Genomic DNA, 16627 nt, shown 5'->3' with positions numbered 1-16627 from the left:
CATTTAAGAGGAATAAAGCATCCTCCCTGACTTACGCCCTCTAGTTGGACTTCTATTATTGGTTTAGCAAATGCCAAATAGGCAAAACGGCAAAAAAAGAAAAAACAAAACAGTAATAGAGAAGAAAAGATTAGTAAAGTAAGTAAATTAATTGAGGGAAAAATTACACAGTTACAGAAAAAGTGAAAAGAAAAAAGATTATCATTTTTATATCCTGGAAAGACTAATTCTTTAAAGCAAAATAAGGAAAAATGAGCATTAGCAGCAAACAGTCCTTATTACATCTTTTGTATTTTAATTACATCTTTTGTTTTATACTAGAAAATAACAATCCCTCAAGTTATTTTATGTACTAATACTTTGAAGCAAATGGTATAATTGTTTAGGTGTCCAAAGTAATCATTCTAATTGTAGCACAGCATTAACTTACCTACGACTTTGAAAACAGTATTACGTTTTCTCACCGACACAATAAGGAAGCTGGACCAGATGACATATGAAGTTTCTGCCAGTTCTAAATGTTAATGATGCCACATTACTTTTGTAGACAATTCACTACTTCTTTTCTTCTATGTTAGACTTCTAAAATCAGTTTTCCTAAATATGGTGGAAAGTTTCCAAAATGTGTCACCTTTTAGAATTATTAAAATTCAAATCTACTTCTAAGAACTGAAAATAATTTCCTTACAAATAAAGTCCTTTATTTCATATCAACCATGTTCCTAGAAATATGAAAGTATTAATTAAAATCTGGAAGTAATGAAAGTAAAACAACAAAAATCGTCTAACTTAGAAAGTTGAAGTTTTATATTAGGAAAACACATTAGAATAGGAAATAACATAGATTACCTCTTTTTTGATGATCCTCTGCAATAATAGCATTTAAAAATATAACTACTTTCCTCTGTATAATATCTGTACATAATTGCTAACTTTCCTGAATTTCCAAAACTTATATGTAATGACTTTGAAATACATGTCCAAGGAAATGTTTCATTTACCATTACAACATTGATTTGTTTCATTTACCGTTGCAAACATTGATTTATTAAATAAAGTAGAAGTCCAGGCTTTATAAAAGTCAGCATTACATTTCTCACAGAGAAATCAAGAAAAAAACATTTCCTATCACAGATAGTTATCAGCAGTCTTTGTGAAGTCTTCCAATATTTCATTAAAGAAATGAAGTGGGAGCTGCATTTACAGATGAGGCTCGAGCTTTAGCCATTCTCCGAACTAGCGCTTCTTGTCTTTTTCTCTGAATTTCTTCAGGAGAACACTTTCTATTTCTCTCTTCTTCCTCTAAAAATTCAACAAAAGATGAGTTTACTTTTATAGCCTATAAAGTCATTCGATATGTGCTTTAATTTTAATCACCTAGATTTGCCATATTAGTTGGCTATTAAACTAAACTACTAAATATAAAATTCCAGATATAACGCTACAGTTCAAAAGAAAATCAAGCACTGATGGACCTGTCTCTATTTGATACATTGTTTTCACAGTGTGATAAAATTCTATTTGATAGAAAACTGACTACCCACCAAATAATTCTTGTGGACAATGACATCTAATTTATATGACCTATGAATAAATATATCTTTAAAAAGGATACATTGGGATTTTAAATGTTATGTACACTTTAATAGGAAAATAGTCAAAATATAAGGAATTAAATTAGCTATCAGTATCTCAAATAGTGTATATTTACATAAGATGTTATATTAATATTCACATCACTTTTCCCTTTAAAGTTTTCATTTCATCCACTGAGGAAATATATTTTAGAGTGATTAAATGAAATCTCTTCATGTCAGACTGGTTACCTGTGATTCACTGTTAGAAATTATATTTTTATTTGGAGGATGCATTTTGGAGAAACTTTAAAATAATCTCAATTAACTTAGTAAGTTGAAGCTTTGTATTAGAAATCACTTTCTCATTTAAATGATATTTTAAGTTTAAGATTATCACCCTAATACATATTTAAGTAAACTTTCACCAGTAAAACCATTTATGTTCCAAATATACTTTTTAAGAAAGAAGAATCTGTAATATTGACAGAAGAGAAATATCATTTATTCTGACATCTAGAAAAAGATTCACAATTTATGAGACATTTCTCTTGTTAACTAACAGAGGCATTTTCCAAAATATATAATCTGCCTCCTTCTCCTTTCTTGGTATAATCAAAAATGGGAGGGGGTATTCAGCCTAAGAAATATATATTTTGAATAAGTTTCCCAGATGATTTTGATGGCTTTTATTTCCTAAGCTGTTTACCTAACAGACTGTAGCTATTTTTCCCTAAAGAAAGACACCAGAAGATACTTTCTAATTAGCTTGACTAATTATCTAATATTTTAGTATCAAAGCTGAGAAACACAACAAACTCAGACTACACATACAAAGACTATACACTGAATTTGTGTGAAAACAGGTTAATAATCTACAACAGCAGAAAATATAATTTCCTAAAGTTGGTCTTACAATTTGCTTGGTAATATTATAACAAATAATTTCAAATGATAATCAGGTCACACCATGAAAATTTGATTTAGGGACGCATCCATTTTTCTCATCAGTCTTCCTTTAACTCAGTCTATAATAAAAATACACAATGAAGTTTCAAAATATTGTAAAGTACTAAGCAAAAGCTGCTCTTCTTAACCTTGATCTTACAGTGCAAGGGTCAGTAATTTTTCTTTTTTCTCCTGTAGAGTCAGAAAGCAAGAATGTTAACCTTTGAGTACCTTGTTGCAACTGCTCACCTGTACCATTGTAGCAAAAATAGTTATGGAAAATGTGTTGAAAACTGATGAGCTGTGTTCAAATAAAACCTGTTTATGGACAATGAAATCTGGATTTCATATAATTTTCAAATGTCATGAAATATTATTCTCCTTTTGATTTTTTTCCAACCATTTAAAATGTAAAAATCATTTTTAGTGTGCTGGCTATACATAAATAAGCTGCAGGCTGGATTTGGATGGATCATAGTTTGCCAACTCCTGCCTGAAATCATTGAGGGAGTTAAGTGACTTTTGTTTCAGAGATACTTCCCTGGAGAGCAGCTTGCTACATAACAAAGTAAAAGGAAGTAGAAACAATAGAAAACATCAACAAAGTTAATAGTAATTAAGAGACTCGGTACTATCAATAAGCTTAAAGAAAATATTGATGAGATAAGCGAAAAGGCAGATTATCCATGAAAAATGCAGACAGATTGGTAGATAGGAGTTTTGGGAAAACTCAAATACTCCAGGAGGTTTAGTCTTTATAGAATTATAACTATAGTTGACCCTTGAACAACATGGGCTTGAACTGGCAAGTCCACTCATTTGTAGGTTGTTTTCTGCATCTGACCACCCCTGAGACAACAAGACCAACTCCTACTCTTCGTCCTTCTCGGCCTACTAGACATGAAGATTATGAGGATGAAGACCTTTATGATGATTCACTTTCACTTAATGAATAGCAAATATTATTTTCTCTTCCTTATGATTTTAATAACACTTTCTCCAGCTTATGGTAAGAATACAGTATATAATACATATAAGAGCATACAAAATATGCATTAATTAATTATTTGTTATCAGAAAAGTTTCTGATCAACAGCAGGCTATTAGCAGTTAAGATTTTGGGGGATCAAAAGTTACACACAGACTTCTGACTGCAAATCAGATCAGTGCCTGTAACCCCTCCATTGTTAAACTCTGTAAATAAATTCATGCTGGGAATATGCTTGAATTAGTTACAATATACTCACTTTAATACAAATTTAAATACTTATAATTATTATAGATTGAGAACAATTTTTAACATTTCAAAATACCTAGTTTGGGCTATCATGTAAAGCAAGCTATCCAACCTGCAGCCCACAGGCTACCTGCAGCCCAACACGGCTTTGAATGCAGCCCAATACAAATTCATAAACTTTCTTAAAATATTATGAGTTTTTTTGTGATTTTTTTTTTTTTTAGTTCATCAGCTATTATGAGTGTCAGTGTATTTTATGTGTGGTTCAAGATAACTCTTCCAATGTGGCCTGGGGAAGCCAAAAGATTGGACACCCTGGGTGTAGAGAATTATTGTCAGTGTTGACAAGATAAATTGGTATAACTGCTTCAGACAGAAATTTGGTGGTATCCATCAAATTTCAAAACTTTCTCTTGTAGCAATTTTTTAGGAATTAACAGATACAATTATACAAGCATGCAGAAATTCATGTAGAAGGATATTTACTGGAGTATTGTTTGTAATTGCAAAAGACTGCAACCAACCCAAACTTCCATCAGAGAAACAGTTAAATTATGATACATCCACTATATATATCACTTAGTCATTAACAGGACTAAAATAAATTTAAATGTACTAATAGGAAAAGACAGCTATATTAAGGCAAAAGCAAGTTGCCAAATAGTGGGTATACAGATTTATTAATATTTAAATAAATCTGCAGGTATATACGCATACACATATATATATACACACACACATACCTTTTTATATGCATAGAAAATGCTACATAATGTATACCAAACTATTAATAGTTGTTTTCCCTAAGGGATGGTTATGAGAAAGGAGAAACATAAGACTTAACGTTTTACTTCAAATTATTCTATACTGTTTTACTTTTCTTTTTAAATAACTAGCATATTACTGTTGTAAATTTTTAAAAAGTCACTTAAATAGGAAAGTTGTAGCAGTAACGCCAACAAGACAGAGAAGAGCCACTAAAAATTTAATTGCAACTTGTGATAAAAGCAATTAAGAAATAAAAAATAAACAAAGATTAGAGACTCTTCAAGGAAGGCCTCTGTGAGAAAGTAGTAATATATTGAGATATAAGAAAGCACCAACAAAAGAGTGGAGGAGGGGTCACATGTTGAAAAGAAGTAGTTTTAGTCAAAGGGAAGAGCACGGTCTACGTTCCTGGACAAGGAAGAAACATTAACTGTTTGAGAAACTAAAAGACAGCTGGTATAGCTGAAGATTAGTAGGTAAGGAAAAAAGAGGAGACGCAGCTTAAAGAGAGATAATCCACAGCTTTGTTGGTCACAGTATACAGTTTGGATTTTATTTGAAATATGATGGGCAGCCATTGAAGGTTGTTTTAAGCATAGAAACGTCATTTTTGCCCATCCAATTTTAAAAGGCTATTCCACTATTTGGAGATGAGAATTGAAAGGAGATAGATAAAAGAACTGCAGTAGTCTCGTCAAGAAATGTTAACTTGTTGTAGAAAGAAAAATGGTTAGTTTGGGGATACAGGGTTTTTGAGATAGAAACAATGAAACTTACTGATAGAATGGAGAGTTGGAGAAAAGAGAAATTGGAAGAATCAGAAATGATAGTTGTTATAAAATAAGTAAATCATAATTTTAACCATCACCACTAGCACGTTTATATCAAATATCACACTAGTTAAATATTATTTATCTCACTGCTCCATCATCTGCTTCCTATAAGATTACTCAAGTTTTAAAACAATTTAGTAAATGCAATCTTAAAATGAACACTGTAGTATACATTTATCTAAAGGTATGATTTTCCAAGAAACAATTAATAAATCATTCAAAAAATATTTCCTGAGTACCTACTATATGCCAGTCATTGTATTAAGTGCTGGGAAAGAATTCAATGTAATATTTTGAAAAATAAACCAACTACTCTTTGTATAATGCACTATAATTATTTCCAAGTATCATTTTAAGAATTCTAATTCGTTATAGTTTTACCTTATATATTATTACTCACACTCAAAAACAACAAATAATTATTTTACTACTTTTTAAGATACTTTTCAAAGAAAACTATTTCATATTTCATACATGCCTTTTGAAGATTGTTTCGAAGATTCAGAAAATTTCACCAAAGATTGCTGTCCAACAGCTTCCTCCAGCAATGGGTTGACACTTTTCTTTTTCTCCACACCCTGTGTAATTTTGGTATCAGACACACTTCCAGTTATACAATTTTGATTAAACTGAGAAAGAATCTGAGAAGTTTTCATCCTTGTAAATGTAAACTTTGAAAATCCAACTGTTTTGTTATGGTTGCTCTGAGATTCATCTGTTATACTCTTATGGCATAGCTGCTTAGTACTCAGTTTCTTCTTGTAAGTAGCAATTTCTGTATTCATATTATCTGAAGTTACACTTGAACTTCCCGAAAGAACCAATTTGGAACTATTCACTCGTATTGGAACATCAATGTTAGTACAAGGCACATGCAGATTATTTATCTGACAGTTTGAGATCTTAGAATACATAGTCAAATTTGTGGCACCTAAAAATCTTGGAGAATTTCTATACATTTCCCCTTTCTCCATTTTCATTGGCTTATCTGTTTGTGAGCTGTTTGTCAAAGATGTCTGCACTGAAACGCTGTCTGGATTCAAATGCTTTGATTGTACCAAATTACTTCCTTGTTTAGATATAGTAAACATGTTTTTGGCTCCATGTTCGGAATTATTATTGATCTCACATATACTTTCTGATGTCTTACTGTCCTTTCTAATGTCTTGTTGCTGAGTTAATCTTTCAATATCATCACATGCTTGGTACAACAAATCATCATCTACATCATCTGCTTCCCAGGTATTATCTAATTGATGACATGCTTTAATAATTTCATTGGCAAATGAGGGATCATTCCAATCATCAAAGAAAGAACCTAATTTTGATGCACTAGTCTGATTTGGGTTACTAACACTGGTTTCATTGCCTAGATTTGCAGAGCCAAAAAGATCAGTATTAACGGGGGCTTTAACAGCCTGATTTAAAATGCACTTATTTTTCTGCTCATTAGAATATCTTGTGTTCAAAGCTGACTTCTTTTCAGAAGCATATACAGTAGATTTAGTAAGAATATCTTCCTTTATTTTTGTCAGATTAGATGTAAGTATACAATCTTGAATTTTGTCTTGAATAACAATTTTATTGGAAGAGTTCTCAAATTTCATTTTATTTCTAGTGGATGATAATTTGTTTGATTTATTTGGATTTGGTGAAAATCTATATTCTGCACCTATTAATTCTCTGTCACATGTCTTTGAAGAAAGATCTTGTAATACCTCTGAATCTCCTAACCTGGCATCTGGACTTGTATTTGCTCTTGACATATTTTTAACAGTTTTACTATTAAAGGTACAAATTTCCTTTTGACCAGTAACCTGGGCTGTTTTAGAAGGGAAGAGTTCAGGCATGTCGACATTTTGCATAGCAAAAGGTTCATTACCTAGTAAGTTTTCCCAATCATCCTCAAAATCACTGGTAGTAAATGCATCAATGTACCTCTTAGAAGTTTCTGGCTTCTTAGTACTGGAAGTCACACATGATTTTGTCATTATGGGTGTATCTACTTGAGAAGAAAGTGATCGTGGAGTTTTATTTGACAGTTTTTCAATGACCAGAGTTTCATTAGTAATGATTTTCTCCTCTTTCAAAGCATTTGTCTTTACAAAGGTAGTATTACTGGTGCTCCAAAAAGCCTCTGGCAGTTCTTGGCTTAACTGTCCGCTACACTTCTGAGTAGAACCATCAAAAAGAGCATTAAAGGCTGCTTCAGCAGTTTGGTCAAATGGCTTCTGACTGCTATTTTGATTATCTGCCATAGACATCTTGGTGTTTCCTTTGATTGGCTTCTTTTTTGTAGCATTATCTATTTCAGGAACCATATTATGTAATGACTGCATCTGTGTATTATCTTTATGATTACTTAAAATCTCTGTTTCTGAAATCATCTGGGTAAAATCATAATTCCTCTTGTTTTGCTCTTGAATCACATCTAGCTCTTCCATATTTTTATCAAATTGTTTAGCCAGTTTCATAAGTTCTTCTTCTTGATTTTGTGTTTTTAACCTATTAAACAAGATTTAAAAATTATAATTAAAAATGTTCTGAGACATTATATCCAACTGTTATTTAACATATTTTGATGTTAAAGCTCTAAGATTTTAACACTTACAATTATTTTAACTCCAAAATTTGATAGATCAAAACTGTGGAAATTTTATTAACAAAAATTTTGATATATTCACAAAACGAAAATGGAGTATTATAAAAAAATATTTGCTTCACTGAATTTCAGAAAAGCTGAAAAGTCTTAACTTACTTTGTGCAGCTGATTTTTGCTCTTGATTTTCCTTTCACTACACTGGGAGTACAAGGAATAGCAGTTTCACCAATCCACATGTCCAGCATAGAACTTGTTGTTGGTTTTTCATCCTTTGGCAGATAGGGAACAAAAGAGGTATAAAGTACTAATGTAGCACCCCGCCCCCTTCCAGAAAAACAAAATAAAACAGAAAATAAAAACTACTTTGAATTAATTTCCTAAATTCTGGTGAGGTAAGTTACCAAACAAACTCAAAAACAATGAGAAGTTGGGAGATAGAAATAATAAGCTACAAGAATTGATCCACTTGTTTCAGAGAATGAAAACATTCAGAATTACAAATTGCTTATTTAAAAAAAAAATTGTTTTAAGAATTAATTTATCAAATGTACATTTAATAACAGAAGCACGTTTTTATTAAAAGAAAATTGACATTTTAATTGCCCTAAGATTCTTTTTTTTTTTTTTTTTTTGAGACGGAGTCTCGCTCTGTCGCCCAGGCTGGAGTGCAGTGGCCGGATCTCAGCTCACTGCAAGCTCCGCCTCCCGGGTTTACGCCATTCTCTCGCCTCAGCCTCCGGAGTAGCTGGGACTACAGGCGCCCGCCATCTCGCCCGGCTAATTTTTTGTATTTTTTTAGTAGAGACGGGGTTTCACAGTGTTAGCCAGGATGGTCTCGATCTCCTGACCTCGTGATCCGCCCGTCTCGGCCTCCCAAAGTGCTGGGATTACAGGCTTGAGCCACCGCGCCCGGCCACCCTAAGATTCTTATACTTTCTGTATCATCTGTTTCTCCAAATTTTCTTTAATCTTATTATAACCTTTATCTAAAGTTGGACAATCCGTGTTGACCTAAATTAAGAACACTCAGAATTGAGGTCAGGACTGAATTAAGAGGTAAGAGCAAGGTTAGAACTCAGAATGAGATAGGAATAAGAATAATAAAATAGAGAAAGCAGAAAAGTTTACCCAGATAATATATAGAAAAAAGGCATTTTAGACTTGGATATTTTTGCTGTACCTTTCAGTCACTTGATCACACAAAAAAATTATAGAATGAGCTTTAGGCATTAATTGCAAACCAAACCAACAAATCAAATCAAGTAACCATTTTCACTCTATTTTACAGTACCTAGAATGAACATAAATATCACATAAGTTAAAAAATAACATTACTACTAGATTATAGGCTACTCAAAGGCAAGGACTCTTCTTAGAATAACTCAGCATTCAGCACAATACTGGGCATAACAGTGTCAGTTTACATGTATTTACTAGAAGATTTAGATGAAAAGATCCCTACAACTTGGTACTTCAAATCCTCAATGAATCAAAAAAGTTTTCTTAATATCGACTTGAACCTAGTTGCCTTTAGCTTTGCAAATACTCAAGAAAATCAGTAATTTCACTTTCAGACTCAATATATATTTTCCCTTTTATTTCAACAATCTTGAATTTAAAGAAAATAATAGTCTTAATTATGAACTCTGCCATTTACTAAAGTAATTTTAAATTCATTCAATTTTCAGAGGACTAAATTATGACTTTATGTACCCAACTTTACATATACATGGGTCCTATGTATGTTTGTATACTATTTGTACATATTACATATTTCTTCATGAATAATTACATAATTTATTGATTTTCAACCATAATCCAGGTGCTGTATAAGGTATCTAAATGCATTACTTCATTTCATTATAAAAGGTATACTGTGCAAAGCTGTATAAATGAAGATATATACCATCTTCAAATAAACAACATTGTATAAAAAATATCCCTGCAGAAAGTGAACTGACTGTCCAATCAAAATAAAACCAAGTATTTAAAAAAAAATGCTATCTCTGAAAACGTTAAAAGAAAATTAAATAATGATTTGAGAATGACTCACCTAAAAATAAACAATATAAATATTTGTCATTCTGAGAATATGACAAGCTTTCAAGCAGACCTTGAAACTGCTAAAGATTTATATGCTTTAAAAGGACTCAGTTCAAGAGGGTAACATTTTAAAGCTACTAATTTCACTATTTTTTTTCTTTTTATACAAGTTACCACTTGCATACTGTTGGCATTTCTTTATATGAGCTATTATTTCCAGCCCACTTAGGTAAAGGGTCCAATAATTTATTCACAACTATCTTTTTATCACTATTTAGACTGGCCTGCCCAAACACATTTTATTATGCTTCTTTCCTGTGAAACCCACAATTAATGAAGATCTATTGTTAACTTATAGAGTAAGTATTATTATGGCATAAATGCTATTTAACTAATGAACTGTAAGTAAAATGAGTTTCTATGACATGCTAAACATGGAATGTAGAGCTAGTAGCAACAGAGTTGTTTTGACTGTGCTAGGTGTAATTTTGGATATTTTATAGCTGCTAAGAAAAACTTCATTTCCTGTCTCTTCCACCTGGATGACAATAATTCTTCAAACCATGTTTTGGGCCAGTGCCATCTATTGTTTATGGTCAACATATAGTAACTATTCAAGGGCATGTTAAGGAAAAATGGCATACTTCCTTTAGAGAAGACACTAAGCAAAAACGTTCTCTGGATTTAAATGCTGTTAAATAAGAAAAAGAGAACAAAAAGTAAAGAAGTTCAGAACAGTTTTATGTATTAAGCCTTTGCTTCTTAGTAATTGTAATATTAGAGTTATTGGACTGCTTTGTGTCAAATGATTGACTTGAACATATTTCTATTTCACTCCAACAGTACAAGAACAGAAATAAAAAAAAGAAACGAAACACTCAAAGTTTTTTTTTTCAGAGATGGGGTCTTAAACTCCTGGCCTCAAGCAATCTTCCCCTTTCTCCTGGCCTCAGCCTTCCTCCCAAAATGCTGAGATTACAGGAGTGAGTCACCATGCCTGGCCAAGAAAAAAAAAAAAACCTTTGGAGATGGTTCTATTACCGTAACAACCTTAACATAACCTTACAATTATAGCACTCTATAGTTTACAAAGAATTTTTATCTAGTTTAATCCTCATAATGATCCAATGAAGAGAGCAAGAGGAACACAGTAATTCTAGTTCACGGCTGAATGAACTAAGGTGGTGAGAGTTTAAATAACTTGCATTGGGTCACACAGCACAGGAGGCTGAAGGAGAGGACTAAATTTGAATTCAGTGCTCTCCGCTTTTGTAAGTGTTTCTTGATAATCTTATAAGTCAATGAGTATTAAGAAGAATAGTTTCAATGGGGAAACGTTATAGACAGTAAATACCAATCACAAAACAATCTTAAAAGTTTAAATTTTTTTGACTGCCTTATTCTATCATTTTAGCAACTTGAAAAATGAATGCCGTATGTTGTTAAGCACAACATTACAGATAAACACAATGCCCTAGTCAAAAATTACTCTAAAAAATTAAAACAAGATATATACTTAAGAAAATAACTTATATTTTATATTACGTTCCTTTTTTCAAAATATGCATTTCAAAAGTAGAAAAGGCAAAACAGTAATCTTTCCTGCCTTATTTTTAGAAAAAAGAATTATAAAAGACAATACTTTTCATTTAAAGAAACTACAAAAACTTAGTGGCACATTCTTCACTGTTTTAAAACAAACTATAAAACTAGTGATATTTACCTGAGGAGCAATACGATTAACAATATGTGAAATCTCATCACTATCTGTGGTATAAATCTGTTTTTTTCTTCCTTTACCTGAAGAAAAAGAAACAAAGACATTTTCTATAAATTTTAAACAAAAACCCCTCAATTTTAAAAAAATAGCTGTCACTTCTTAGAAAATAATTTTAATTAGTGCAGCTTAGAGGATTGTGTGTTTGCATCACATACTTATGCAGATAAAATCATGTAAGATTCTCAGAGGTTCTTGATGCTATTATCTGACTAGAATTCTAGCTAAATCTGAATCATTTATCAAACATTTACTCACATAAATAATGTTAATAATGAATTACCTAACTGCTTTGTCAATGGAGAATTCTGATCCCAAAAGATATCATTCTGTCCATCTGGATCATTAGGAGAACTGAAGGGAGATGACAGTAAGTCCATTTTCAGCACTCTCTTTGGTGTTTCATACCTGCCTATATAAAATATGAGTAAAATAACAATTGTGGCATTTTAAAGCATTACCTTACTTCATAAGAACCCAGGGTCAAATAATAGCTTAAACTAAGTTTCATAGTCCAATATAATTTTTTTTCCCAGAGATAATTATCTGAACCATAACTGAAATGCTTGTTTCATATAAAAATCCATGCAGCACTTCACAAACTTGACCTTGTAAATAGCGAGCACTTTTAGATAATCCAGAAGCTCTATGAATGCATAATACAATACTGTATAACCTAAGTCATTCTATTTATTATCATTGAGACCTGGAGGCTTTGGGGAACCATCTGTAATTTATAGGCACATTCAAAAATCCAAAGTAACCCAACAGAAACCTAAATATGTTTAGCCTCCTTTCACCAGCTCTAATCTACATTAATTGCCATTCTTCAAAAAGCGTAAGTGATCCAATGCTTGGGAATTTTTGTCTAGAATAACTTTCAAATTTTTATAAAGATTTTTGTTCATTCCGGAATTGCTTTATGGGAGTATTAAAGACATGTAAGGTGGCCGGGTGCGGTGGCTCACGCTTGTAATCCCAGAACTTTGAGAGGCCAAGACGGGTGGATCAGAAGGCCAGGAGATCCAGACCATCCTGGCTAACACGGTGAAACCCCGTCTCTACTAAAAATACAAAAAATTAGCTGGGCGTGGTGGCGGGCGCCTATAGTCCCAGCTACTCAGGAGGCTGAGGCAGGAGAATCACTTGAACCAGGGAGGCGGAGGTTGCAGTGAGCCAAGATTGCGCCACTGCACTCCAGCCTGGGCGACAGAGCGAGATTCCCTCTCAAAAAAACAAAAAACAAAAAAAGACATGTAAGGTTAAAAAAGGCACTATTTCAAGAACATGCTCCAGAATAAAGGCTTTTGTATGAGTTTCAATTCCAACTAAGATTTACTAGAAGTCTTTCAAAAAGTGCACCCAAAACTAATCGTGACGAATGGGATCCTTAGTATCTTATTTGGAGGGATGTTACAGACAGCAACTTCCGGTTTATTCATAATGAGGTGAGACATCACCCAGGCTTTGAGACAAACTTTAACTTTCCATATGAACGCTTCTCTAAAGCAGGTCGGGGGGGGGGGGCGCGGGGGAGAACAAGGTTTAACCAGAAATAATTTCTCCGAGCATAAACTGAGGTTAGCGGGCCTATCAGCTCTTCCTCCTCGCTCCGCCACCGCTGCTGACCCAAGGAGCAGCCTGGAAAGCAGCCGCCCTCCCGCAAACAGGTAAACCACATGACCTATTCCTGTGGCGGAGGCAAGTGGATGGTCAAACCTAACGGGGTAGTGCTCAAGCTCGGGGACAGAAGCCCGTCGGGGAGTGATATAGGAGTATTTTTGGACTCTCGAGGGGTGAATCCCAGAGACACAATACACACTCCAGACTCCACCCCCACCCCAGATTTTCCTGTTGTAAGCTGGGCTGTGGGGATGCGGCGCCGAAGCCAAGGCAGGCCGCGCTGCCGACGTCTCACCCTCGGGGTTACTTTTACTGCACAAGGCGGCTGTTGGAGGCTGCTCTCGCTGCCGCACTGGCCCGGGAGGCCCCTCTCTAGCCCCGCAGGGCCACGAACCGCGGGCCGACCTCAGCCGCCTCCTCCCTGGCTCGACCACCGAGCCGCACTCCTCAGCCGCCGCGGTTTTGTGCGGCGTTTTCTTCGGGCTAGGGCTGTCATCATGTTTCCGTCGCCGACTCATTGCCTATGGCCCGCCTCCACCAGCCGTTTCTTCTCTCACATTTTGGAAAGGGATGAGTAGGGCAACAGCACTACAAACCGGACTCAGCACCAACGGCAGCCGCCATTTTGGCCGGTGGGGCGCGCGCAAGAGGCGGCCGCTGATTGGCTGGGTCCCGGAGAGGGGCGGAGCTGTTAAGGTGCTGAGGGCGTGCGCACTTCCGCAGCCGGGACCGGAGGCTGCTCTGGAGGAGCGTCTGGGCTCAAATTCCTCTAGACTGGTGGAGATAGCAGGGATAGTAGTCAGGTCCGCGTAAACTGAGAGTGGGAGCTTGTGAGATGAAAAGGAGATTGAATACAATAGCAGCTTTTTATTGAATATATGATGAAAATTGCACGTTAGTCAGATTCAGATTATTGAGGGTCTTCGAATTTGTCAAGAAAAGGAAATATAGCTAACTTTTCGTAGATGGTGTGTGCATAGAAATATCCAAAAGAAAGTAGAAAAAATTACTAAATTAAGAGTTGCTGGATACAAAGTCAATATTCAAAGGTCAATGTGTTTCACTAGATTGGCAACAAATATAAAATTAAAGTTTTAAAGAGATACTATTTATAATAGTACATGAGATAGCAAGTAACTAGGATTAAGTTGTCCTTCCTACAATGAGAACTATATAACATTTTTGAGGTCGGGCGCAATAGCTCACGCCTGTAATCCCAGCACTTGGGGAGGCCGAGGCAGACGGATCATGAGGTCGGGAGTTCAAGACCAGCCTGGCCAGCATGGTGAAACCCCGTCTCCACTAAAAATACAAAAAAATTAGTTGGGCCTGGTGGCACGTGCCTGTAGTCCCAGCTACTGGGGAGACCAAGGCAGGAGAACTGCTTGAACCCGGGAGGCGGAAGTTACAGTGAGCCGAGATTGCCCCACTGCACTTGAAGTGAGCCGAGATGGCGCAACTGCACTCCAGCCTAGGCAACAGAGGGAGACTTCGTTTAAAAATAAATAAATAAATACAATACAATACAATACAATACAAAAATTAGCCAGGCGTTGTGGCGGGCGCCTGTAATCCCAGTTATTCGGGAGCTGAGGCAGAGAATTGCTTGAACATGGGAGGTGGAGGTTGCAGTGAGCCGACGTTATGCCACTGCACTCCAGCCTGGGCAATAGAGCAAGACTCCGTCTCAAAAAAAAATTTTTTTTTGAAAGAAAATGAAGACCTAAATAAATACTATACTCATAGGTTGTGAGACTCAATATGTTACAATGTCAGCTATTTCCAAACTGACCTATAGATTCAACATAAATACATACGAAGGCCCAGTGTGTGTGTGTGTGTGTGTGTGTGTGTGTGTGTGTAACATGACAAGTTTTTTCTAAAATTTATATGAAAATGCAAAGGACCAAAAATATCAATAAACTCTTGAAGATCTCTCGAAGAATAATGAGGGTGGATACCTACCAGGTATCAAGACTTATGTAAAGTTATGGTAATTAAGACTGTTATGATGGTGACAGGACAGACAAAGATGAAAGAAACAGGATAGCACAGGAACAGAATTCCATATAAATGAACACGATTTAAGACAAAGGTGACCCTCCTGAGCAATGGTAAAAGGACTTTTGAAATTAAATAGTGCTTAGTCTATTTGATATTCACGTAGAAAAAGAAAGAAACATGACTTTTACCTAAAACTTTATCCCCAAATCAGGTGCATATATAGTCATTATAAATTTAATTGGAAAAGATAAAATAATATTTTAGGAGGTATAAATTGTTTTCATGACAGAAAATGTATTTGAAATAAAACAAAGATCACCAGGCATAATTACAAATGTGACTACATAAAATTAATAATTCGAGAACTTCTGTCCATTGAAAAACAACATTAAAGAGAATGAAGGGCAAGGCACAAATTGGGAGAAAATATTTATAAGACATATTTAAGGGCCTATATATAGGTTATATGAAGAACTGATACAAATCACTAAGGAAATGATTGACCATCAAAACCCAAAGTGGATGAGACACTTGAGCAGGATCTTCACAAGATAAAATATTATCAACAAACTTATGGAAAAATCAGATTCATTTTTAATCAAGAAAATACAAATGAAAACTATATCAGAATGGCTAAAGTTAAAAAGACTGACAATATAGGTAAGTACACCAATGAAAGCTGTCATGTACTGCTGGTGAGAGTATAATTTGGCACAACCACTTTCAAAAACAGTTTTTGATCTCGCAGTCTCACTCTGAGGAATATTCTCTGTTTAAATGTGTGGACTTGTTCATCAAGATGCAGTTTATAAAAATGCTTTGGTGAGATGCACTGGCTTATGCCTGTAATCCCAGCACTTTGAGAAGCCGAGGCAGGTGGATTGATTGAGCCCACGAGTTTGAGACCAGCCTGGGCAACATGGCGAAAACCCATCTCTACAAAAAAATAGAAAAAATTAGCTGGGCATTTTGGTGCATGGCTGTAGTCCCAGCTGCTAGGAAGGAGAATCACTTGAGCCCAGGTGTTGAGCTACTGTGAGTCATGACTGTGCCACTGCATTCCAGCCTGGGCAACAGAAAAAAAAGAAAAAAGAAAAGAAAAGAAAGAAAAAAATAAAAAATGCTTTTAGCAGTAAAATTCAATTCAAAATTACTTCATACTGTAAGTGGACCAAATGCTTTTTGACAGTAGAATGATAAATATATTGAACTATATTT

At 34.7% G+C, this 16627-nt stretch overlaps 1 protein-coding gene across 2 annotated transcripts; it reads right to left on the bottom strand.

The window, feature by feature from the left end:
* Positions 1-795: 795 nt before the first annotated feature.
* ETAA1 (ETAA1 activator of ATR kinase) lies at positions 796-13988 on the bottom strand. 2 transcript variants are annotated; one of them, XM_033239262.1, is made up of 6 exons: positions 13701-13988; positions 12066-12194; positions 11729-11805; positions 8119-8231; positions 5839-7865; positions 796-1302 (listed from the first exon to the last, which is right to left on the bottom strand). In XM_033239262.1, the coding sequence occupies exons 1-6, from the start codon at positions 13921-13923 to the stop codon at positions 1175-1177; spliced, it is 2697 nt and encodes an 898-aa protein (XP_033095153.1). In that variant the 5' UTR covers positions 13924-13988; the 3' UTR covers positions 796-1174. The 2 variants fall into 2 exon arrangements, with proteins under 2 accessions (XP_033095153.1, XP_033095154.1); XM_033239263.1 differs by having other exon boundaries at positions 12066-12190; positions 13701-13834.
* Positions 13989-16627: the final 2639 nt, after the last annotated feature.

Source organism: Trachypithecus francoisi, unplaced genomic scaffold, assembly GCF_009764315.1.
Source record: "Trachypithecus francoisi isolate TF-2019V2 unplaced genomic scaffold, Tfra_2.0 Lachesis_group17, whole genome shotgun sequence".
NCBI lineage: Eukaryota > Metazoa > Chordata > Mammalia > Primates > Cercopithecidae > Trachypithecus > Trachypithecus francoisi.
This window is presented reverse-complemented; position numbering and strand designations above follow the sequence as displayed.

Coding starts and splice junctions, on each gene's coding strand:
- ETAA1 (XM_033239262.1), bottom strand. CDS start 13,923: ATGAGTCGGCGACGGAAACATGATGACAGCCCTAGCCCGAAGAAAACG. Junction 12,195..13,700: donor CAGTAAAAGTAACCCCGAGG/GTGAGACGTCGG, acceptor TATTTTATATAG/GCAGGTATGAAACACCAAAG. Junction 7,866..8,118: donor GCAAAAATCAGCTGCACAAA/GTAAGTTAAGAC, acceptor CTTGTTTAATAG/GTTAAAAACACAAAATCAAG.